This window comes from Gavialis gangeticus, unplaced genomic scaffold, assembly GCF_001723915.1.
Source record: "Gavialis gangeticus isolate Ggan-Ray unplaced genomic scaffold, GavGan_comp1, whole genome shotgun sequence".
Classification (NCBI taxonomy): Eukaryota; Metazoa; Chordata; order Crocodylia; family Gavialidae; genus Gavialis; species Gavialis gangeticus.
Window position 1 is genome coordinate 64,031,186 of NW_017729025.1, and position 22,681 is coordinate 64,053,866.

Consider the following 22,681-nt stretch of genomic DNA (forward strand, 5'->3'; position numbering starts at 1 on the left):
ACCCCCCCCCCCCCAAAAAAAAACAACAACTCCCTCCGCCCCCACAAACCCAACTCAGGTTCAAGAGTTATTTATGAAGAATTGGCTTAGAATAATTCAGCCAGAACCTAAATCTTGGAGTTTTCCTAAAATCTCATATTGAATATATTCCACCCATGTGAAGAACTGATTCCATAAATGGTTCATCAGCAATAGCCGAAAGTATAGTAAGAAGTTTCTGTAACACTACCAGATCTTCTTCTTGGGGTTGTAGTTGAACCAACAGTGACAGCTGTTATAGGTGCAATTTTCCTTATAATCTTGAGGAGACATTTCTCTTGTATAGTATACCTTGCAACTTGTATAGTAATACCTTGCATAAATCAAAAAGGCTTTCCAAGGCCCTGGAGGCCTCCCTTGCTGCTGTGTAATGAACTTCATTCCTTCATCTCTTAAAAAGATGTTTATTAGTATTAATAAACTTTACAATCATATCCATAAACCATCCTGCTTGGTCACTTTCCAGAACATCTTCCTAACATGGACTGCATCATCAGAGGAGCAATATCACAGGTGGAGTTGATGTCAATGTTGCCATTTTTATTTTAGGAAAATATTACATTTAATTACACACAGCTGTCACAGCTCTCAATGAACATTCCAGTTCAAAATATGGCCTCTTCAATGCATTACACCACAGCTTCATAAATGAGGGTTACATTTTATGGAGGTATATGATTTATTAATTTCATTACAAGGCTCAATCTTTCAAGAACATATCTAATGCTTAGGCTTTCTCTTTGCACTAATGTCTCCTGCAAAGCTTGGTTAGTTTTTTTCCAGTATCCCCCTTGAATTAGTGTATAATGCATTTTTGCACTGATTGAATACCTCAAATAAGATCATCTTATTTTAGCTTTCAGGGAACTTCTTTTGAGAATGTATATCTTCACTGCACCTCTCCCCTCTGCTACAGTAATTTCTATAGCACTTTAGAGGTTGTCATATTTTAATACATCCCTGTAGTATCCTTCTTGTACTTTGTACCTTGCATCTACTTGAGAACCCCAAAGTGGCAACAAATATTTACTGTGACATTATAAATGCTTTTTTGAGATCTCTCATTAATAAAGTGCACAGATCAAGGTAAAATGATTGCTATAAAGAACTTTATGTGGAACATTTCATAGTGTAAGCAATCCCAACTGAGATAGATCTTCAGATGCTATAAATGGGTGTAATACCACAGAATTCATTGAAGTTACACCAATGTACATCAGATAAGTATCCAACCCAATTGTTTGCAAAGGAAGGGCAATAAAGTAGGAATGTATGAAACTACCTGTTGTGCTTTATAGATTGTGAAATGAAGCTGGCACATGAGTATCACGTAGACATGCAGTTCCTGAAGTTCTCTCTAGGCTTTTATATGGACCAGAAAATGAATCGAACAGGAGCAAATTTTGGAAGAACTTTATGACCCTCTGTGTCTTCTCTGCCTCTGTACTCAATTACAGTTCATCACACATACTACATTAAACATCTGTTCCTTCTAAGGGGTACAATGGGCAGATGTCTTTTCTTGAGTTTGGGCAATTCTAACCACCTTTCACAATCATGTCAGAAGATGCAAAATTTGGGGAGCAAGACAGTTGGCTTCTTACCCACCACATTCAAAAGAAAGGAAATAGTAGACTACATATCCTAATTCCATAAGATACTTACAGGTAAGAGCATTTGGTGGCAGAGAAAGTGGGGGAAGGACTAGGAGACTGTTGGATATTAGGAGGAGAGCGATTATGTAAAGGGAAGCGTTGACTTGGATGGATGAAGGGCTCTGACCCTGCCCAAATAACCTCACTGCTTCAAATTTGCATGTAAACACCTAAACAGGTAAAATTAAATCTTGATGGGAAGTGTGTGTTAGAAAATAGTCCTGCCTGGGAAAGGGTACTGGCAGAAACATCAAGGAGAGGGTAATAAGAACTATAATTCATGAAACAGTTGTCCAATATTTATGTAGAGCACTGCAGACATTCATTACAAAAGTATCTACTTTATGCTCACTTCATCAATACTAACATGGTTAAAATGCAGAAAGTAATTGCCAGTGCTGGAAACATACCCAAATGATTAGATGATTGGGAAAAGGAATGTGTAGAATGAATGTATAGGCTTATACCATTGTTTAGTCATCAATTGTATTAAGCTATTTAGATTTTAGTTTTAAAAAATTCCAAGTGTTGCACTATGATATGGCACCGCTCTTTACAAGCAACCAGGAACAGTAGTAAAAGATCTTACTCATTTCCAAATCACCTTCAGTATACATTTGAAAATAGTAGATCAGTGACTGTCCACTGAGTACCACAGCACCCCGAGGCATCTGTCTCAAGATCCTTTCAGAGGTACTGCAGGGTCTCATGCAATGTTATCATTGTTTGGTGTGCAAACATGATTCACGAGCTAAATGTATAGATTTCAAATAGGAATCCATAGGGTTGAAAGCATTCTGACCTGTTGTGTTCTTTCTGAGTTGTCTGCAACTAATAATTTACTTTATTATTTTTCTGTAGTAAAAAAAAAATCAAATGTAAACCAAGAGCTGACATTTTCCAAGGGGTGACTTGTGTCTATGAAAGTTGAGAACCACTGTACTAGACACCTGGAAATAATGTTTCCCTGCTTAAAAATGTGGACCTACTCTTGTTGTATCTAACTCCTATGATCCTGAAAGTGATATAGAGAAGAGGATATATTTTTCCTTTTGGGCTTTTTGTTTACAGATTTGATACCCCTGTGGGTATTGCAGGGTTACTTCTTTGGTCAGTTGAAATTGCTTATTGTGGAAGGAATCACTAGAACACCTACTACTCTCAGATACTTTCATTCAGGCCTCCCCTACATTCAGTCTAGACAAAAATAGACAGATTTAGGAAGGCCAAACTTTATAAAGATACACAGCTGGTTTGCCTCTGCCAGACCTGAGTGGGTCTTTTAACAGATATTGTCCTTTTCTCCCAGATAAGGGAAAGAAGATTTCCAAGCATCCTAAAGGCAAAATTAGCTCCTCAGGTCATGGCCTTCATTCTAAGGTGGGTGGGTGGGTGGAGTGGAATTTCCCCCTGAAGAAAGCCAACCATTTTTAAAGGGACAGTGTTTGTAGCAGCTGTAATGGGATCCATGCAGTTCACTTCCTACTTCTTAACACCCAAGAGTACATGCAGATATTACACTCAGATCGAGCTAACTATGGTTAGATCAATCTGAGTTCTGATCTGAACAGACATTTGGGGAGGTTAGATTGGGCAAAAATGGCAGGCCCTATCTAACTTACTTCACCTTCTCAGGTGAAGTAAGTTAGATCAGGAATGGGCTAGCCCAATCTAATGAATGCCTGTAGCTCTGGGACTGGGAAAGCCCAACCACTTGCCCAAACCCCAGAGCTGCACTCTTCCTATGCCCCCAACCTGACTGAGCTACTCTAGCACCCCCTCCCCTCCACCCTGAACAGATAACTCCCCTGTGGACCCCCACTTCCCTGCAGGCACACTATCCCACCCCACAATCCTGCCTGCCCTTTCCCCTACCCCAGCTTACTTAGACTGGGATCCCAGCATGGCTTCTGGTACCAGCAAAAGTGTGCATGCACCAGATCTGATCTATAGTCACATGGCAAAAAGTAAGCCATGTGATTGTAAATCAGGTATGGCAAACATCTGCACATACCCTGAATCAATCCCTTTTCCTTTGCTTTGAGATCATCACATTCAGTCTTAATGATGACTTAGCTCCCTTTCGCGGCTCTGGGAATGCTAGTAGACATGCCCTTCCTTAGAGGTTTCAAGGTAAGGTTTATAGCAACAGTGAAGCTGGAATCTGAAGTAGCACCAGACAGGCAGGAAACGGGGGTGTAGAAGGTGGGCATGAGCATGTTAGGGTATTTGTTTCAGGACCTCCTACTCTCCCCTGTTGCAGGACCTCCTACTCTCCCCTTTATAGAAAAAATAAAAAATAAATCGGCAGGATAGCACAGAAACCCTTCTAATTTCTTTAAAGAAGAAAAGAAAAGATTTCTTCAAGATCTTGGCATTTGAGTTATTTGAGATTAATGCATTGCATAGATTTTTAGAACCAAAAAGGTACTGTTAAGATTGCCTAGTCTGGCCTCTTGAGTGATACAACCTGTGGAATAACACTTTACTGAACTAGAGGATCTTTTTTATAAAAAGTTTTCATGATTGTTGATAATAAAGAATCTGCCACATACCTGGATAAGCTGTTCTTATCTCTGTCAAAAATATGCACAACTTTTTTATTTCACACACTTGAGTTCATAGTAATACTTTAACATTTAACAACATTTAATTCATCTACTGATACTAAATTAGTTTTTCAGTAAAAGGCAATCCAGTTAAATACATCCCCATATGAAATACATGCTTGTTTGGAATCATATTCCACATCTGCAACTAAAACAAAAAGTCTGTGGCCTGTTGCTTAAAGCAACATTGACTTAGCCTATCCATGTGCAAATGAATTTTTCACACACAAATCTGGAGCTAAGCCTGAGTTTACAACATTTTGATCTGAATACAAACTTCAAAATAGTACTGTGACCAGATCCAGGATTTTGAATAAAAAAACCTCTCTATGATACCTTCAGTCTGCCTGTATAAAAATATTGGAATTGTAGGACAATGTTGTTTGTAATGTTAAAATGTGCTTTTGAGAAGCTGGCTCTGTGGTCCTACATTTTAATTTGATTCAGCCAGAATGAAGACCAACGGAAGAAATTTAAGGTAAGAGCACTTACTACAGCGCTATCTAACTGGTGGCCTGCAGACTGCATGAGCTCTGTGACTAGTTAAAATGCAGCCCATGGCCTCCTGCAGTTGCTTTTCTCATTTCTGTGGAGGAGAAATTAAGGAGGGGGGCTATGAAATGTTGGTGCTACCTGGGGAATACGGGGAGCCATGCACTGCTTGGCAGGGAAGAATCCCAGAATGGGGAAGGGAGTTCACATAGCCACACTCAAGTTGGACAGCTCTGACCTTCTAAATTAGTCTCAAATATGTTTGGCCATTGGGATGAATTATAAGTGCAAACTATCTTACCGATTTCTAAGCTAGTAACAGGGTAGATTCAGTACAAAGAGTTCAAGTGCTATAACATGAGCAAGGACATCATTTTCAGAAGTAAATTACTGCATTTAGTTATACTACCTCCTTTGTCTCCTCAGAAAATGCTTGCAGAATATCAGTCTGCCTGGTGTAGTTTCCATTGGCGTCCTGTAGTCCCTGGAGGATGCGTTCTCGCAGAACCAGAACAGACACACGTAGCTGGTGCCAGAGTAGTTGCACTGTATGGATATCGACTATCACATTGACAGAGTAAGACAGAAGCTTCAGAGAAAACTCAGTCTCTAATAGAGCATGAATTTGTTCAACATGATCCGAGATATCTTCACATATATCCTGTAACAGAAGAAAAATATATCTTCAGCCACTGGCATAGCCTCATAAAGATCAGTGCTAGGCATATCATTTACTTATTAAATGCAGTATATATGATTTCAGACAGGGAGAATAATGTAATTAATGCATCCAGACTTCTCTATTTATTTTTATTTATGGCAATGCTACAACAACTGAACCAGCAGCTGTCTTGTTTGGCAGGAGTGTTCGCTGAGTACAGAGGCAACATGAAATAAGTGGAGATGGTACAAGATCATATGAATCAGAAATAGAAAAGCAGCATTGTAAATATGGCATCCTGAAATGCAGGGACAAGAATGCAAGTGATAAGAGTGTCCCAACAGATCTCTATCCTCAGTTATTTAAAATGTCAGTATATACACAATTTGATTTCTAATATGTCCAATAAAGTGCTTTGGAGAAAAGAGTAAGTAGAGGAAAGGTGTTGGGAGAAAGGGAGTGATTATATTTCGTGTTCGGAGGAGAAAGCAGAGGCTGGGTTATTCGGTGGGGGGGACACAATATTTTGATGGGGTAGTATCTTCCGAGAACAATAACTAGATTCTTCAGTAATCTAATCCCAAATCCTCAATAGAATATTATACTATATGCATAATGATTGTGATGGCAGTTACCTTAGAACAATAGTATAACTTAAAAGAATACTTAGACATATACCTGTTGTTGAACAAGCAAAGTATATTTTTAAAAAGTAGAACTATTATAACACATCTGAAAAAGTGTGATGTAGACAAGTAACCAAATGAGGATAAAATACTGAATAAATTATCTTTATTCAGTATTTTATCTAGAGAATTTTCTTGAAATCTCTGGTGCATATTTAAAAATAGCATATTCATATTTCTTAAATATATAAATAGTACCAATACAGTAAAATAAATAGTACCAATATAACAATCAGAAGAAAATCATAATTTTTAAAGCATCTCAGACTCTCACTTCATAAAACCAGTTGCCTTGAAACTCTATACTTATTTTGATTTCTAATTTTGGGAAATAGTAATATAATAATGCATTATTCAGCATAGCATAATGACATGTTATACCTTCTTTACCAGCTAAGCCTTGATTTCTTTAGGTACAGTTAAATTCATAACAGTGATAGGTAAATTGGTAAGTTTTTAGTGCAACTTTTTAGTAACTTTTATCATTCATAAATTACACTAGGTCTTCTTAAATTATATTAAAGAATTATCTTTAATAGTAATAGATAGTAGTAAGTGGGGAAGCGGTGATCTGGAGGAAACACAACTGGGGGATTCAAGAGGGAAGCAACAGGGGAAGCCTTCTCGTTCTTCCTGAGAAAGCAGGGCGATTGGCTAATTACTTCAGGTATCTGTACATGAATACAGTCTGGGAAACAAGCAGGAAGAATCGGAAGGCCCTGTATAGTCACAGAACTATGATGCAATTGGAATACCAGAGACCTGGTGGGAGCTTGCATGACTGGAGTACTGTCATGGGTGGGTATAAACTGTTCAGCAAGGACAGGCAGGGAAGAAGAGGAGGAGGAGGAGTTGTTCTTTATGTAAAAGAGCTGTATGATTGCTCAGAGATGCAGTTGGTAACTGAAGATAGGCCTGTTGAAAGTCTCTGGATTAGGGTCAGAGGGAAAGCAACAGTGGGTGTTTGCTGTAAATCACCAGACCAGGAGGCTAAGGTGGATGAGGTTTTCTTCAAACAACTAGCAGAAATTTCTTGAACACGGGCCTTGGTTCTCTTGGGAGACTTCAGTTATCCTGACATCTGCTGGGAGAGGAATACAGCAGTGCAGAGGTAATCCAGGAAGTTTTTGGACAGTGCTAGGGACAACTTCCTGGTACAACTGTTGGAGAGGCCGCTAAGGGCCATCTTCTTCTTGACCTGCTGCTCACAAACAGGAAAGAATTGGTGGGGAATGTAGAAGTGGATGGAGCAACTTGGGCAGCAGTGACCATGAGATGACTGAGTTGAGGATCCTGAGGAAAGGCAGGAAGGACAGCAGCAGAGTAAGGACCCTGGACTTCAGAAAAACACTTTGACTTGCTTAAGGCAGGATACCCTGGGAGGCCAGTCTGAGGCGGAAAGGAATCCAGGAGAGCTGCTTGTACTAGAAAGAAACCTTACTAAGAGTGCAGGAAAGAACCATCCCAATGAGCAGGAAGATTAGCAGAAGACAAGCTTGCCTTATCATGGAATTCTTTAATGAGCTAAAACACAAAAAAGAAGCTTACAAAAAGTAGAAACTTGGGCAAACTACTAGGAAGGAATATAAGAGTTTTGCTCAGGCATGCAGGGACGAAATCAGGAAGGCCAATGTGCAACTGGAGTTACAGCTAGCAAGTGATGTGAAGGATAACAAGAAGGGTTTCTAGTACATGGTATTTTCTTCCCCTAGAAATACTTGCCTGCCAGAATTAAGTCACCTGTCTGTTGTCCTTTGAATTTCTTGGATGCTACCTAGGAGGAGGTATTAGTAGGCATAGGCTGTTGGTAGCATGGCGGTCTTTCCTGCCCAAGTGCAGGGGGCTGGACCTGACGATCTATAAGGTCCCTTCCAGCCCCTAAAAAACTATGAAAGTATGTCAGTACCAAGACGAAGATCAAGGGGAGTGTGGGTCCCTTATTGAATGGGGGGAGGCAACCTAGTGACAGATGATGAGAAAAAGGCTGAAGTACTCAATGACTTTTTCTTTTCAGTAGGGGTGCACCGATAGAGACTTTGGGGACCGATAGCGATACTTAAAGAGGCATACTGGCCGATACCGATCCGATATCCAATACAGCTGCCTCCAGGTGGTAAGTCCAGTGTGGTGGAAGGCGAGGGATGGGATGGGGGCTGGGGGGAGACCAAAGACACCCATGGTGAGGGAGGGGGCAGGCGCTGCCTGGAGGGGCAGGGAGAGGGTGTGGGACAGAGCCATGGCTCATGGGGTGGGGGTGGCTCCCGTCACTGCTTGCATCCCAGGAGGGAGGAGGGAGGGAGTGTGTCTCCCGGCTCTGCACAGGGCGGGGTGGCAGCTGCAGGGTGGAACCAGAGCTGGCGCCGCGTGGGGCTTTTCTTGGCAGGGGCTCAGCTCAGAGCAGGCCCTGGCTGCGCTGGAAGAAGGCTGCAGCTCCACTCCCAGCCCTGCGCTGCCACCCGGCACAGCTGCAGCTTTTCCCGGCACTTGGGTGGAGGCAGCACGTTCAGCTGCAGCTGTGCCCTGTTGCGTGGGGCTGGGAGTGGAGCTGCAGTGAAATCTGGGGTGACTGCAGCCTCCTCCCAGCACCACCAGAGCCTGCTCTGAGCCCAGCCCCCCACTGAGAAGAGCTGCGCAGCTCCGGCTCCACCCCACAGCTGCAGCCCATCCTGCACCACACAGATCCAGAGCATGCGCCCCCCCCCCCTTCTGGGGTGCAAGCAGCAGCGTGAGCTGCCCCTATCCTGCAAGCCGTGGCTCCATCCTGCAGACCCCCTCCCCTCCCCCACCAGGCAGCGCCTGCCCCCTCCCTCACTGCGGGGGGGCATTAAGTCTTGTAAACCTACAAAAAACATTTTGTAGACTCTCTTACTGCATCTTATACCAGGATTATTTTGGTTAAGTTTTAGTTTAGGTTCAGCTAGGAATTAGCTTACACCAAACCTAAATGGTCTTTGTATGAGAGTACATACAAAGTTAGGTTGATCTAAATGGCTGGATGTGGAGGCATTCATAGGGCTTAAATCACCATAAAAATGGCATGCCTGATATAAAACTAGTTCACCTCACAGGTTAGGGGAGCAGACCAAATTAGGACACCAGTAGAGCCCCGAATTAGGATGTGGGCATGTGATGAATTAGGACTTTGTCTGACAACATGCAACATGGACAGTGTGATGAACACAGAAAGACCAATCAGCAACAGCCATGGATAGAGAGTCATTAGGAGTCATCAGGAGGGAAGGAGAATACAAAAGAAGGACTTTGGAGTAACAAAGTGGCCCTCCACCCAGGGCCTCCTTCTGAGGGTCCCCCAGGAGGAGTCCCCAAGGCCACCATGGACAGAGGGCACACCACCAGCTCATCTCATCCACCCTACTGGACTGGAGGGTGGGCCTCGGCATCCTGCCTCCAGGCTGCTGACACACTGATATCTAAGAGAGAGCCTTAGAGTGAAGCCTGCATCCTGGCCAGATGTTTCTTGACTCTGATGACAGCCCTAGAATTGGTAGATACATAGAATTGCTTCATTGTTTGTATTGTTTCTTTTCTGTTATCACTGTGTATCAATACATTTGCTCATTATCAAAAATGAAAAAGTTGTGGTCGGCCTGAGGGTGGGTCCCAGAACAAGGCATCCGCATCCTAAATCCAGAGCCAACGCCTCTCAGTATTCAGCCAATGTATGTCATTGAGTTCAAGGTGTCCAGAGAATCAGAGTTTTGTAGAACAAACATACATGCTCATGTGGATGCAGCCAGAGTGTTTTGCATAAACCAGTGGTTCTCATTATTTTTTGACTCTGGGATCCCTCAGACTCAACTAACTCTTCAGAAAATGCCAGCTCTTAGATCAGGTACAGACATTCATCACACTTTTACCAGTATAAGTGATTGGAAACCGGTCTATATCTGTAACAGAACAGAAGTTTGGCACATGTAGACTGGTTTAAAAATGGCAGAAACCAGTCTAAGATCCCCACCCCCCACACCAAAGGGTATATGTGTGTTCTGTTCTCTATCAATATAAACTATGCCACTTACACAAAACTGTAATTTAGATCAGTTCCACCTCAGGCTTTTTGACTGTCTGTACCTAGCCCTGGTGTTCACTTGGTTTTTTACTACAGAAGCTAATATAGCAATTTTTCTATTGCAAAGAAGTCAGAAAGACAACAGGTTAGAATGTTTTTAATACCATGGATTTCTGTTTTAAATCTTTTGGTTTACCCTGTGAAACATGTCTGCACACCCAAGAGTCCTTACATTGTGTGGCAACCTGCAACACCTTTGAAAGTGTCTCAAGAAACCCTGGCTGAGATTCACTGTTATTGTCAAACATAAGTCACCGTGTTAAGGGTGCAGGGTTTGTTATCAGTTCAGAAAATGTACTGTAGCATCTTTTTGACCATGGAATTTCTCAGGGTATAAGGGCTCTATCCATTAGGTTGCCAACTGCCAACTTCACTCAATCTCTCAAACAGCTGACCCAGTAATCCACAGCTGTCACCATCTATCAACTGGGCCACAGCCCTCCATGCTAACTAAAATAGCTTATAATACAAACAGCTCTGCAAACAAAGAAAATATTAACAAAATACTCTCAAGATTTATTAGAATCTAGACTTTAGTAAGTTGCCTTAAAAAAAACTTTTTTTTTTCCTTTCTAGCATTCTTGTTCCTCTATGTAGACACCTTGTTAAGACATACATGGAATCTACTGAAAGATGAAACGCTGTAGTATACAGCTCCTGAATTAACATCAGTGACAGAAGCAACTGTACTGTAGATTTTGTTCTTTGATCTATCAGTAAACACTTAGTGGAAGAAAAAGGGAATTATTCGTTCTTTATTACTAGCTTTCATGCAACACACATCTGTGATTTAAATAAAGCATCTATCAATTTGATGTTTACTTTTAAGGGTATTCTAAATTCCATACCAAACAGAGACTCTAATAAGAAAATATAATTTTTTCTCAGAAAATTTCATGTTAGAATATCTATCAAAGAAATCTCATATTTGGTTAAAGAAAACTTATTTGTAATATAGGGAATAAGCTTAGTTCCGTGCCATGTGCATATGGACTATACAACTGTAATGTGACTTTGAGAGACTGGCTCCAAAATGACCACCATCATATTTTAATTCCTACTGGCAGTTACAAACAAAGGAATCCTGGAGCAGAGAAGGTAAGCTATGCCCTCTGTACTTCACTGTGTATGTCTACATGTGCACACTTACTGTGAAGTAATTTAGGATACTGCATAGTAACCAAAAATTACCGCGCAGTACAGGTGCACGTATACACATGCATACCCATACTGCACAGTAACTGTGGTGACTTATGCCGACTTGGGCATAAATTTGATACCTGCTTTATGGAGATATCAAATTTACATCCGATTAATTACTGCACAGTAATGCACGAACAGACACCTTATTGTGCAGTAACACTGTGTATATGGACTGACTTGGGACTAACTTTAGTCCCAAGTCAGTCCACATACAGTATTACTGTGCTTTAATGGCTGCACATGTAGACACTAGCCTAAAAACTGCTTACTGCATGGTAAGTTATTGCACAGTAAATATGTGTAGACACACCCACTGAAAACTATACTTGTACATCATATTATTTTACTATATCTGCTGACAGCCAATATAAATTAGACTGCCCTTAATATCATTGCAAAATTATGTTATATTAAATTTAACAGGGATTATAACTTAACTATTGCCAGGATTATCCAATGTACTTAGAAGCTGTTTTCTCTGTTAAAAACAACAAATAGACAAAAATTATCATTCCTTATGAACTGCCCTTATTTTAGAAGAATTACTTCAATAGAAATTGCTAAAGGGTTAATTTCTTGCTCATTTGGTAAGAAAAAAAAATCTTTATCCTATGCAAACTTTCTGCTGAAAAATGCTTTAAAATATAACAGAATCAAACATTCCATCTTGCTGAACTGCAAATAGTTACCATATTCTTGACACCTCAGTGCTCAGGGGTTATACTCTTGAATCACTTGAAAATAAAGCCTAAGAGCAGAAGAAGTATACCGGAGAAGTATACCAGTATACAGAACTGAAGCTAATCCTGAATCTGTGACTGTCTGACAGGTTTTTGTAAGTGGTGTTACCTTTCAAAAAGGCTACTTTGCAAGAAGTAGGGTTGGAGCACTGTCATAGCTGCGATAGTTCAGGAAATGTACAAGAAGAAAGGGGGTCATGATATCTTTTACTGGACCAACATACCAGTACTTGAGAGTATGTATACCAAATATTATGTTACTGGGAAAAGGAAAGGAAAAGGACCATGAAAGTCAAATGGCAAAGTACTAAGAGCTGGTATAAATGTTAGGTCTAGTTTAAACCAAAATCTACCACAATACTGAGGTCAATAATATCCATTTTCTTATATGAAAACCATCAGTCAAGCAGATAATGTTAGAATGCCTTGAAATGCACATTATACAGAGAAGTACCAAACAAACAACCATTGCTTAATCAACAGTATTGGGGGGGGGCATTATTCACTCAGGATGGTCACTTGGGAAATGTGAACTGACAAAGATGATGCACCTTTAAACCAGAGTCAACATACATTATTTTTCTAATCCTAATAATATTGACTTAAGTGCAACAGATTCAAGCAATCTTCAGATATCTAATAATGTCTTCTCATGACACTTCCTATAAAAATGGAAGCTTGTATGGAGTACACCCTACAGTATATTTCATATCCTTACTTAATTGCTCCATGTACCTTTTATTTTTGTACCTTTTCCTAACAATCTAGACTTGGTCATTTCACTCCAATTATTTCATGGTAGCAGAAGGCATTTCGTACAGATCCAAGTGTTCAGTATAATCAGACAGATTATTAGGACATAAATGGAGCAATCCTGAAAAGTATTGCAAAACTTTAAGATATATATATATATATATAACATTGCATACAGCTAAAACAAATTCAGTATATTCCCTGTAGGCTTAGTGAAGAGCAAACTTCTTTTGGCCACAATTAGCTGAGTACTGGTGGTCTCTGAGGGTCCCAATTGAAATCTTTGCTACTTTTTTTTACAAAGCTACCTGAGCTATACCATGGGATTTCAATAAGACATGGGATTTCTGCAGCATGTGGCGATAAATAGGCAGATACAACACCGTCTTAAAGTTAAGGTGGAAAACTTTCACCTACTGTAAAGGCATGCTCGGAAAAGGTGACAAGATTGATCTAGTCTCTTAAATTATGATAAGACTTTAAAGTAATAATACAATTGCCACTAGTCAGGAGTTTTTAATTAAATTGTTTTTCCACTTGAAAATGCTGGTTCATTGAAATGAACATCTCTGACAAGAACATAAGGGTGTAGTTGAACCTGTTGCTGGGAAGTATTTTTTTCTTCAGGTTCAGAATGAAATTTCTGGTCAAAAGAAAAGAAATCAAGCAAGACTGACCCACCCACAGAAAAATAAATAGACTAGTGGTCAGGGCAGCCCCTTAGGATATGGGAGACCCTGCTCCAATAATTTTACAATGTAGAACAGCTTTAGCTGAAGACACCAAGAGAGAAATACCCCAGAACAGCAATAGCCTGATGGTTAGGATGCTCACTTTAGAGGTGGGAAGCAGAACAGGTACTTGTAGTAGGATCTTCCACATCCTCAGAGGTTTATTTCATGTATTAGTTTTTCTCACCCTCCCTCACCCCTCCCACTTTTTCACTCAAAACTTGGAAAGAGTTTTGTTTTTTCCCCCAGCATAGAACAATATTGAACAGGAAATATTCTGAAATCTCAACAAGATTTGTACAATGAGAAAACCATTTCTCACCTACTTCTAAACACTAGAGCATGAGAAGTTGACCATTTCTAAACACTAGAGTAACAAGCATCTTGCAGTAACTTATAAAACAAGAATTGTGTATTTATTTATCCTGACTTCCCTCTAGCTTATGGAGACTTCAGAAACATTGTCCTTAATACTAAATTGAGAGTCTAAACTATGGGCTCAGCTGCCCATAGAGGAAGAGTGCCAAGCTACAGGAATGAGAGAGATTTCCAGGAGAGGCAGATTCAGTTTGAAAATAATTAGGGTTCAAGTAACAAACACAATATGTAAGCTGATGTAAAGAGCAAAATGACACAGTCATCATCAGTGCAGTCCATACAAAAAACCAGAATCTGCAGAGTTTCAAATTAATATTATTTTAGTTCATGAGAGGGGGCTTTGTGCTGTCTTGTGTGAAACAGTGCATATGTATGTCACTAGTCTAGAGGCTCACTCTACATGTTACAGATGTCACACAATTACCCTGAGATCAACTATATGTGCAAAGTACCTAAAAAGCTCCACCAACTATAAAATTAGGCCTTGAAAATGTGTACTAACTTTATACCTAGTTGCTATTGAGCTTTAATTTGTACATGTAGTAGGGTCTCACCTGTGGCTGGGAGCCCCATCACTTGCTAGGGCTTCCAGCTGCACGGCTGCATCATGGCCAGATGGTTCTGGGAGTCTCGCAACTAAAGAGACTCTCACCCCTAGCAGCTGCCAGCTCTGCCAGCAGAGAGTGTATAGAGCCCCACAGCTGAGAGATTGCAGCTCCGGTGGTGCTGGGAGATTGTGGCACCTGCATCTCATGGGTGCATGAAACATCTTGGTGACTGGGAGACCCTCACAGGTTGCAGTGGCTCCCAACTGTGGGAGCTTGCTTCTTACTGGTACAGGGAGAGCCAAGCTTCAGGCTCCCCCTGCACTGGCAATAAGGTATGATAGGATCTAATATGTTTTCCCTTAATTGCTCTTCCTGCCACACATATGTGTACATGCTCTTGAATTTTAGGACTAGGGACAGACATTACACATAAACTGGTTTAAGTGATCAGAAATTGGTTTAAACCTGTAACAGAATAGACATTCACTGCACATAAATCAGTTTCCATATGGCTGAAACTGGTTTAAGATAAACCTGGCTGAATCTAGTATCAGACTTAACTGATTTGGATCAAACTAGTTTATGCAATTTCTGTCCCAGACCCCTTCCTACTTTAAGTTAAACCACTCCCCCAACATCCCAGATGCTTTGCAGCCCTGGGTGGGCTGTGCTGTCTGCTCCAGAGAACAGGGCTGGCCCCACCCCCCCGTTTCCTAAGCGGAGCTCCAGCAGAAACTGCAGACACAGCAGGGTCTGCCTGGCTTACTCCTGCCCTCACCCCAGGCTGCTCAAGCAGGGATTCCCCTCCCTCACTTCCTCCCATTTCTGCAGCATGGACCCCAGCCCCACAGACTCCAGGCATGTGGTATGGTAGCTAATGCTGAGTGGTGTCTGCATGGGCAACTGGTGCTTCCTGAGTATGGGGGGCATCAGTGGGGCACAACTGGTGGGTGTCCCCCAGTGGCAAGCTGGACACCAGAGGCCTAATCCCTCAGGGGCCAGCTGGCGACCAGGGGCGGGTCCCCCAGCAGCTGGTCGCTGAGCACACCAGTGGCACGGTGGCAAAGGAAGTGCCAGCACTTCCACCACTGGCACTTCTGCTGCCAATGTCCCACCAGCAGAGCCAATTTGGGGGGGGGGGGGGCACAGGCACTCTCTGTGCCCCACTACCAGCCAGAGTGCTTGCTCTCAGGGGGTCATGTGCTCCCCCATGCTCCCTCTATGCATCACCTATGGGTGTCTGTGTGTGTGTGTCTGTCTGTGTGTGGCTCTCCAACTTCACTGGGACGGGCAGACAGAACAGTATCCACTTAGGACTTTTTGTAGCTAATCAACAGGTCAGCTGGTAATGTCCCTCAATTCCTTCCTTGTAAAAAGCTGTTTAAGAAGAGCTTGAACTAATGAGAGAGGCTTTTGTTTTATTGATGGGCTAATAAACACTGTGTTATCAGCTCTCTGCTGGCTCCTTCATCTGTCAAGTTTGCAGACAGTATGAAGAAGCAGGGAGAGGGAGATTTAAAAGCTCAGTATCATTCAACAGATGCATGCACTGCACACACAGACCGTTTGCCTCAGAGTGCTGGCTGAGGGCTGGCAACACTCCTGCCCCTTGAGCAGTGAGTGGGGAAAAGCCTGGGACTGTGCAGTCAGGGTTGGGGTTTACACCCCTCCCTAATCAGAGCATATTGTCAGAGCCTGGTCATGCCCCACGCTCAGCCCAGGACTATGGAAGGGAAGGGAGGGCTGCTTTAGCATGCCTGGCTTCTAGCCTGAGCCAATGCAGGCAGGTGCCTGAATTTCCTCAGTCCAGAGGGAATGTCTGTGCAGTTGCAGACTGATTCAACCTAGGCAGATTCAACTAACCTGAAAAGATTGAACCAATTTAGTCACAGTCTTTTTAAATGTCTGTCCCTAGCCCTCGTGTTTCCCTCTAGCCAATAGCATAATTGGGAAGAAGAAGTGGGCGCAAGCAGGGCACCGACCCTGGGCACTGATTTAGAAGGGGCACCCCCTCCAAGCCTCTGCTACAGAGGGTATGCCCCATGCCACACAGCCGTAGGGGCTAGGTGCATGGACACAGAAGCAGCAGTGGGAGTCTTTAAGGCTCTGTGGCAGGTAAAACTGACCACTCAAGTTCCTTTCCCCTGCTCTCCAGTGCTTGGTATGCACCTCCTGCATCCCTCCAGGGAATTTTGCACAGAACACTAAACTTCTTAGTGATGCCTCTGCCTCTCCACATTAGTAAAACAAGCATTGTACTGCTCCCCTCCCACTCATCCACCCCCTTGTTCTATTAGTACCATTGCTCCTATCTGCTTCATACAAGAAAAGTAAGTGTTTCACCCATGACTACATGAGGAAGATACTAACAATTTTCAGCTAGTTCAGAGCTGGGAAGCACGTTACTTCATTGTATACTTCAGATAGCAGTGACTTCCAATTGGCTTCCAGGAACAAGCTGAGATCTTGATAATTTTTTCTATTTGAGTCCTGCCTATTGCAGTCTTCCTACCTCTTCATCCACTCTGCAGAACAGTTCAAGTCAGCTAGGAAATTCTTTCTGACAGTTCTTAGGCCTACACATGTGGGGACTGGTAGCAAATCAGTCTCATTTGTTTAGATTTGCTTTCATTACTCTTCTAGATCAAGATCAAGCTAGACAAAGCTAGTCTTGTTCACCTTTGACTTTCCTGAACGGGTAAAGTACGATTTCAGGAATGCTTCAGGAAATAATATTTGTCTTGTTTTTAAATGTCACTCTCACCTCAGCATGAATATAATTTGATATTTTTATTCCTATGATTAGATGTGCCCAGTGTAATATCAAATATATAACTTTTAATTTTTTAAGTTATTAAAGAGAATGATTGTTTTTAACAATTATTTTTTGTAATTTGGCTTCAAGGGGTAATTGGATAAAAATATGAAATTATCTACATGGCAACATTGAACTAGCATCAACATTCTGGATAGTAACACAAGGAATGATAGTATAGGAACCTGGCTGTCAGGTAAAGACCCTCCAGTATCATACATATATATCCTATACATGTCATACATATCCCATACATATCGTATTGCATCACAGACTAGATAGACAGTTAAATAATTTTCTTCCAAGTCCTGCCTATTGCAGTCTTCCTACCTCGTCATAATGTACCTGCCATAATGTACCTGTTACTCAAGCAGGCATCTATTAGCAAAATGGTTGAAAGAATGCATCAATAAACTTTGAGAAACTAGGATTTTTGTGGGTGATATCTTTTATCAAACCAAGTGTATAGTTAGGAGGGATACAGACAAGCTTTCAGGTACCAAGTATGCTTCCTCAGTAAACTGCAATATTCATGTAAGATTTTTAACACTTGAATTAGCAAAAAAGGAAACTTTTAAGAAAGCAGGAAATTTAGAGTACATAGCTTTCTTTTTACTGTAAGGAGAACTGATACATCTGATTTAATCTGTAAACCTGCATATTGGATGAGGCTGGTTTCAAAAGAAGCCCTTGATTCAGCAGGTAAAGACTGTTTGAACCTCAGGATAACAGCATGCTACTATAGTCCAAATAGTTTTATATGAAGAATATTATTATTCTATTATTTTTCTCATATATAACAAGCCTAGGAAATTTACACCAAAAACCTCTATTGTCAGATTGTTTAAGAGAAGCACTCAAAAGGAAAAAAAAAAAAAAATCCAGACCCAGGAAATGCAAGATGTAAGGCTCCTCATATGAAAATCCGATCTCGCCTGCATTAAAACGCTATCTTTAAAATACATGGTAACATTTAATGAACCCATCCTAATTAGCATATAAAAGCATGGATGGGCCAAAATTATAAAATAAAAGTTTCAAGGTGTCTGTATTTGCTACTGAAATATAGGATTTTAAAAATATTTTAATAAATAACCCCAAAACAAGGGCAACTACATTCTTATATATATTTTTCTCTCTTTCCCCCACAAATTAGTCATTTCCAGTTCAGCCAGTCAAAAGCATCAATTGTCTCAATTAGTTCTTTTAAGGATCAGGAAGAGAAGTTGTTGGACAATGTGGATTCTGTACAGGAAAGCATGAAGGGCTAAACATGTCAAAGAGCTCCTAGTAGAAAGGGGAAAGATCCTCATTTAAATGAAAAGGTCACGAGGGCTTTTTCACCATTTTGGTTTACAGATTATGGACTATTAAAGGGGAAAAATTTAAAGAAACTTCCACTGCATCCAGTGTTAGATTTTCACTTCTTAGAAGAAGACTGTCACAATTTAGAACTTTTATATGCTGGTACAATTTAGGTGCCTCAGAGCTTTAGTTTACTCAGACCTTCACCATCCATTTCACTTGCAATATGACTGGGCCATAACTTACCAAAACAAAATTACAACCAATAGTTTCAATGCTGCAATTTTTTGAGAAAAGCCAGTTATAGCAGCCCTGACTATATGGTCATGAAATCCAAAATTAATACATCCCAAGGGGATTTTGTAGCCCTGATGTTTTCACTACATTTATTCAATATAACTACATTTTCAAAGACATTTTTCATGCATGGCATCAACATATCTAGCAGTTCTCTCTCTCCCTGGATTTACAGCAATTTGAATGTTAGATGATCTTGTGTGTTCCATCAGAAATCACCTTGGTTAAGCAAAATTGGAAGAAAGAACATTAAAAAAGTGAAACTTTTCATTGAACTCTCAAAGATAAGTATCCATATTTCAAACCAATTTACAAGATTCCTTTTTCAAGAGAGTCACTGGGGCTAGGCTGGTATGGTAGATAGCAACTACGAGGCCATAGCAGAAGTGCTTGTGGCATCGCCCTGTCAGATTCTAATGAATTCAGCTAAATATCTTGTCACAACAAGGACACTGGAAGAAATAAGGAGTCACTGATTCAGCTATAAAATGTTCATGGTACACTGGGCATCAAAGCATAAATTTATTTGAAATAGCCCTTAAAGTAGAACAGGTATGCCATGTCTATTGGAACCAAAATAATATTTTTTCCTTTGACCTTTCCCTTAAAATTATAGTGGGTCTAATTATAATCCCATTGCTTTATTAACAAAATATACAGCGACAAACCAATCATATTAGAAGTAGAAGGCTATGACTCATACTCTTACTCATAATAGCATATTAACTTTTTGCAGGGAAACAACCTAAAACCTATATAAGCAACTATCTTAATACAGAGGTTAAGGGGCTAAAATTTCTCAGCTGAATAGAGATGTGTGGCATGTTGGGGTCCCCAGGGCAGCTGTGATGCCTCTTGGGGGCCCCATAACCCATGCCCCACTCTGCCTCTAGGGTGCCCTCCCCTGCATCTCTCCTGCCATGTCTTGATATAATTATTGGATTGAAAAGAAGGCTGTCATGAGACTCCTAGAGTGAGTCATATTCCATCCACTTGCCAGTAGGTCTCTCCTGGCCTTGACTCTGCACTTGAGCTCCGTGGGCACTGTCTGCCCATCCATGCCCCAAGGGCACTTATAAGCCTTAATTACGTGGCTCCATCTACTATTACACCATGTCCCATGCCTTGTAGGTGTTGATGTACCATCATTCTCCTGTTGGGGTCTTAGCCTTCTTGGCCTCTACCCGTCTTCCCTAGCTGGGCCTTCTAGTCCAGGCCCACTGTATTAGACCTGGTTTCTATGCACCAGCTCTAGTTTTACCCTCTCAAGCATTTGGCCCTGGCCTCTGTCTGATGGGCCCCTAGCCCCTGTCTCCACCCTGCTCTGGGCTCTGTGGCCCCACACTCTGCCCTGCTTTGGGATCTGCACTCGCTCTGCTTTGAGCCAGCCCCCAACATCCTCTATTTTAGAGGATGCTGCCCAGCCAGCCACAATCAAAGGATCAGGGCAATTCATCCCATCACTTCAGGGGAACAGGAATTATCTGCAGCAAGCCTGAATCAGAACCCTGCACTCGGGCTTGTGGATTTTCTTTTTGATCTGGTAACTTGGCATCTGACTCCTGGACCCTGCCCCTGCCTGTCCTTAGATTTCCCTCTGGATCTGGTAACTCATCCTCCTGAACCTTGACCTGGCTTGTGTTTTGGACTCTGCCCCAGGTTTTCCCACTTGGATTTGTTATCTTGGCTCCCAAACCCTGACTCAGACCATGGTTTCGGTTACACCCCTGGCTCCTGGCTCCCTCAGTGGCCTAAGCCACTATACCAGACTGCCTATGCCTATATATTTACAGGTGACTGTCCCTAACTGCCCATGCCTTGGTTCCTAATGCTCCATCATTAGATGATTTTTAAAAGTAGGATAGAAAACACTTATCTAGGATGGTTTAGGCATTGGTGATCCTGTCTTGTGTGGGCGGTTAAGGTCCCTTCTAGCCCTACTTTGCTATGATTTTTTTATTCCACCAAGAAATTAACTTCATGGGAGCTGTATTCTCTACTAGTTAAGGTTCATGGGCTTGGGCTTGAAGTGAAAACTTTATGACTAGCATATGGTAAGAAATAAAGGCATAGATTACCTTCTGCATCAAGCAAATATCACAACCTCCTTAGCAAACAAAGTTTGAAAGAGCTCTTGGTAACTGGTACGTAGGCTACTAGGGACTGAATTAAACATCTAAACTGCGTATCTTATAAATGTTGACAACAGCTCCTTAGCTGAGCAAGCAGATATTACTTCTACCACCTTCTGTGGATGTTTTCCCATGCCACAGGCATTGCCTCTGTCTCATCTGGATTGATCATCAGCCAATTACTTCTCATCCAGTGCAAACATCTGTTTAAACTGCAGGAAAGTTAGAAACAAAACAACACCCCCCCTTACTCCAGTGCAAGTCTTTTACACAAAAAGAAAATTTTCTTGGCAAACAGAAGTTTCCTGAACTCTGTTTGTAGATAAATTATTCAAAAGAATGGGTAAGTATTCAGAGAGAAGCGGAGACTTCTGAGTGGTCTATATCAGAGTTTAAGGCCCTGCAACAAGCAATATCCTGAGCTCAGTTTTGGGTACAAGAGATAACAAAAAAAAAAGACAAAAAAAATCTTCCTGAAGCCATAAAACAGCTGCTGCTCTTGGAATATTTTGGAAATTGCTTCCAAATTACAGTAACTTCAATAACAATTAGTTGGTATTCAATGCCTGCCAATCAGTTGTTACATTTAATGCCTATGCCGAACAGCCATACAGTTTAGCAAGGTGAGTATTAAAGCAGTAAGATCTAGATGTTATGATTAAGTTGCCTTCATGTCCTTTACTTGTATTTCTAATTTTAGTCTATAGGTTTCTTAAGCCTCCACTAAATCTGACTCTTCACAATATTAGTCAAAGTTTTAGCCAAAGCAGTTTAAGAATAATACTATGGCTTCTAGTTCTAATTATACTATGACCTATAAACAGTTAGCTGAGTAATGTCTGGGCATTCAGAAGACCCAGTACTAAGTTTCACCTAGGTGAAAATAAAAAGACCAAGAGCTGTACTCTCCTTGGTGAAATATATAAACTTCACATTCTAGGACTGATAGACTTAAAGGAAGCAAACACGTTTTGCTCTCTTCTTTCCTTTAAACGTGAACTACTCAAATTGCTTAAGCCCAAGACTCTGATTGCTGAAATTTTATATTACATAAAGAGAGCAGGAAAGAGGCTGAGATTTGAACAAGCTCGTCTTTATCAATAGAAAACTGTATTTTATAGGGGACAAGATTTATCAGTTTTTGCAAGTTGGAATTAAAGTGCACAGGGAATGAAATGCATTCTTCCAAATAGAAGCAAAGTTAGCGCATGCAATGCTATCTTAAAATTAAAAATGCATTTGCTGAATAAGAAAAGTTTTGAAACCTGCTTTGCAAAACCTGCCCTTACATTAATTATCAATATTTTGGAAAATATTTCACAGTAGCAGATTCTTACCTGAATTGTAGAGGAAGTAGGCTTTTTCAGTCATCTGTTTACAGAAATGTAATTATCCCATTTTCTTTCCTCAGCTAAAGCAGTTATCCACAATCAGTAATTCAGCAAACATATGCCCATTTAAAAGCCAGACAAGTAAGCCATAGATGATATGTAACCCAATCCATTTTCGGTGCTGAGTTAATTACATTTGTTTCCCAGGGAGGATAT

At 41.1% G+C, this 22,681-nt stretch overlaps 1 protein-coding gene across 1 annotated transcript in view; it reads right to left on the reverse strand.

Annotated features, from left to right (window-relative positions):
- AKAP6 (A-kinase anchoring protein 6) overlaps window positions 1-22,681 on the reverse strand; it is a 403,624-nt gene that overhangs the window by 350,182 nt on the left and 30,761 nt on the right. The window contains exon 2 of the mRNA XM_019518909.1: window positions 5,205-5,456. Coding sequence (XP_019374454.1) covers window positions 5,205-5,456 — 252 coding nt within the window. The remainder of the gene's footprint in view (window positions 1-5,204; window positions 5,457-22,681) is intronic.